The sequence below is a fragment of the Cupressus sempervirens genome, chromosome 4 (assembly GCF_028749045.1).
Source record: "Cupressus sempervirens isolate cs-2001-9-10 chromosome 4, ASM2874904v1, whole genome shotgun sequence".
Classification (NCBI taxonomy): Eukaryota; Viridiplantae; Streptophyta; class Pinopsida; order Cupressales; family Cupressaceae; genus Cupressus; species Cupressus sempervirens.
Window position 1 is genome coordinate 782,255,788 of NC_143121.1, and position 3,553 is coordinate 782,259,340.

At 33.5% G+C, this 3,553-nt stretch overlaps 1 protein-coding gene across 1 annotated transcript; it reads right to left on the minus strand.

Annotated features, from left to right (window-relative positions):
* Positions 1-312: 312 nt before the first annotated feature.
* LOC149563736 (GDSL esterase/lipase At5g22810-like) lies at positions 313-3,324 on the minus strand. Its single transcript, XM_089824067.1, has 5 exons — positions 3,072-3,324; positions 2,645-2,775; positions 954-1,187; positions 612-867; positions 313-503 (listed from the first exon to the last, which is right to left on the minus strand). Exons 1-5 carry the CDS (start codon positions 3,322-3,324, stop codon positions 313-315), a joined length of 1,065 nt encoding a protein of 354 aa, XP_089680193.1.
* Between the last annotated feature and the right edge of the window lie 229 nt (positions 3,325-3,553).

Below are 3,553 nucleotides of genomic sequence, written 5' to 3' on the forward strand. Positions count from 1 at the left end.
TTTTTATCATCTGTATTACATTAAAATATTTTAAAACATCTCAATAAAAAAATCTTTTGAAAGACACTCCATTGAAAACCATTGCTTCAGAGACAATTCCTCGTACCAAATTAAGCCAACCCAAGAAAAAGATGAACGTACTCGTCTATTGATAGATATAATATTAGATGTTAGGCGGCTTATATAACTTTTATAGTTGTCCAGGTTTCTTAAAGTGTACTTAGAGCTGAAATAGTTCCCTCAACTCCTCCATCAGCGTACTTATTTGTAAAATCAAAACAGCAAAGTTTTAATAAAAAAGAAAATTTATCATTAGTTCAGTTGCATCAAAACATTGGAAAACATATCCTTGGCAATGATGTTATAGGCTTCGCTTGTTGGATGGAAGCTATCCCAGAATACATATTTAGATGGGTCATTACAAGCTGGAGTCCCCTCATTGCACAATATGGACGCCTCTAAAAGTCCAGTTCCACAGCAACCCCTCCTTGTTTCTTCAAAACCTGTCATACAAAATAATTGATTTAAAATCAATCTCATTTAACTTTAAAATAGACGAGAATAAGAAACTGCAATGGCATATATAATGATTCTGATTCTTATTTGCTTACCATATTTAGTGGGATTCTTAATGATATCATATAGTTTCCCATATATGTCATAATATGCTATTCGAAGTGCAGGAAAACTTTGAGTCATCTCCTTTATTAAAGCAATTGTCTTCACATTGAAAGAAGCTGCAACTTCATTATACTTTTCATAGCAGGAGCCATTTAACACATTCTTTAGAGTTATCTGAGAAGGGCAACAACCAAATGGTGGTAGCCCAACTATAACAAGTCTGGTAGCTCCCTCATTGAAAATGCTCTGGAAAATACACAACAATTGTCATGAGAAGGCTTCTGGACAATCTGTCTGTTGAAAATATTAAAGGGATATCTTGTCTAAATTACCTTTACAAATCCACGAAGGGATTGGAGAAGAATATCCTGGAACTGTGTAAGGCTATATTTTTCTGCCATGAGAGGATTTGTATAGTAATTGTTGATAAAATCATTTGAACCTGTGCTTAGAGCAAACATTGCTTCTGATATGATTTTGCTCGCATTCTCCTTCCCTGTCATGTTTGCAAGCTGCAAACGATAATACCTGAAATTCTCCAGTTGTTTCCCTAACGTTAACACTTTCTGCAAATGGGAGATGTATTAGATTCGGCTGTTGGTTTTTTTTATGAGTTAACTGTTTATATGTGAGTGTTATGAATCAGATAATGGTAGGTTTTGAAAGGATCACCACACCCTTTTAGAAAGAAAAGAACAGAAATAGTACTGAAGTATGTATGAAACATGAATACAACATAAAATAAGGAGATGAAGGACAGATAGTAATGGACTACACTGTCTAAAGAGTCAGCAGGGACAAAAGGGAAACTAAAACAAGGTCAAGTGTTAAATCAGAGGAATCCAAAGTCATCTAGAGTGCTTTAAATACAGCCGCTAGATTTACTCATTGATATCTTAGATCGAACACTTTATAGCTTGATTTTTCTAACATTTTAGGAACAAATGGAAACTCTTGGTTCGAATTTTGGAAAATTCATAAAAAATCAAGGTGGTATCAAAGGGCTAGGCTAAGGCCTTCAACCCATCTAATTGTAAAAAAATTTATAGCTATTGGATCTAAAAGAGAAAGAAACAATACGTGAAGGAAAAATAAATAGAAAAAAACAGAGCTACTCAGAATAAAAAATCTATTGTCTACATTGTGCTCTTTCTCATTGACTAAAGAGTGATTATATAATGTATGATTTATAAAAATTGAAACCACTTTTATTATGAGCAAATTACAGCAAAGAGTTTCAGTTATCACCAATCATGCAATGAAAAAGTAGAGTGTATCTAACCTAGACAATAGTTCTCCTTACTAGACTTAACTCATCGTAACTGACTGAATCCTCCATAAATTATGGATGGGAACAAAATGTTAACACCAAGATCCAACACTAATGTCATGTAAGGAGGAGTGGAGTGCTAGTAATAAGTCAAACCTGAACAAAAGAAGTGCTAATAATAAGTCAAACTTGAACAAAAATGAACCTATAGGGACCAATAGCTCAGTTAATAGATTATTCAAAGACCAAATAGAAGATCTTAGATTCGAGCTCTAACTGCTCAATAGAAATGTAATATGTTATCAATGTGAGGTCAATTGTCCCAAGCACTTAATGTGGCTTAAGGAGGGGTGCTGATAATAAGTTGAACGAAGGAGGGATGCTGATAATAGTGCATTCCAAGAGCAAATGTTCCAATCCTAATGATCTATGAAAGCTAAATATAGTATCAATATGAGACCACGTTAAGAGCCTCAAGCATCTATTATTAGATTACGAGAATATTAACAATAAGCAAACTTAAACCAAAGATGGTTAGATCTATCAAAATCAGTAACTTGAAATTGGAACAGTACCTAAGCAAACAAAAAGGAGACTCTAGGTTCAAGTCTAGCTCGTGTTTTAAAGTTGAAGAGAATGGACTGATAATAGATTGCCTCAAAAGAATCAATAATTCAATTGATAAAGCACTCCAACAATAAACAACAAAATTAATTGTAAAAATTATAATAAATGTGATCACAACGCACTGACCAATGTTTGAGAGGTACTGTCATCGTATCCTGATGAAGCAGAACCAAAACAAGCACCAGTGAGCAATTTTTCTCCTTGAAAATTGGGATCCAACGATGCGGGCAGCAAATCTGGAAGTCCCGAGAGTTCAGCTGTACCCATTCATGTCAGATATTAAATCATTACGAAATTTGTAATTGTAAGCATTAAAAAGATTTTTTTTAAAGTTCATCATTTTTTCTTCATTTTTATGTTTGAAAAATGTATGTAATTTTTTCTAAAATTTGATTGTGTAAGAATTTTTAACATCTAAATGATTCAAAGGAGTGCAAGCAAATAAAGATTACTTTAAAGCCAAATTTCTAATTTATGTTAACCCATGAATGACATTAATAAGTTGTAACAACATCTTTCTAAAAATATATATGCATTGCAAAAAGAGCATTACAGATTATGTCCGTCGACAATTTGCCATTTGTAAAGCGTCCAGTAGCTTTATGATCTGGAAAATCTCTCCCATATGGAGGGAAGTTAGCCTTGGAAATAGTATTGAGTTGATTGTTGTTTCCAGCATCTATTGTGGAGTCTCCAAAGACATAAAGAGCCGAAGCTATGGAATCCTTAGACTCCACTACTTGTCCAGCTAAACTTAGCAAAACAACAATACCCAACACAAAATTAGATGCATTTGATCCCTCCATTGTTAATTTAGAGGCACAACTGCTATTATATGATAAAACTGCATGCCTGGTACACAAATTTTATAGTCAAAATGCATGAATTTTTTTGGCATCTGTGTGAAAGGAATGAGGAGTTATACAGCTGTTGTTTTGTGTTTTGGGCATTGAATAAAGTTTTTCTTTTAGTTTTTTCAAGCGTTTATGATATCTGAAAGATTATTCAATTGTCGAGACAAGCTCTTCGTGTTCC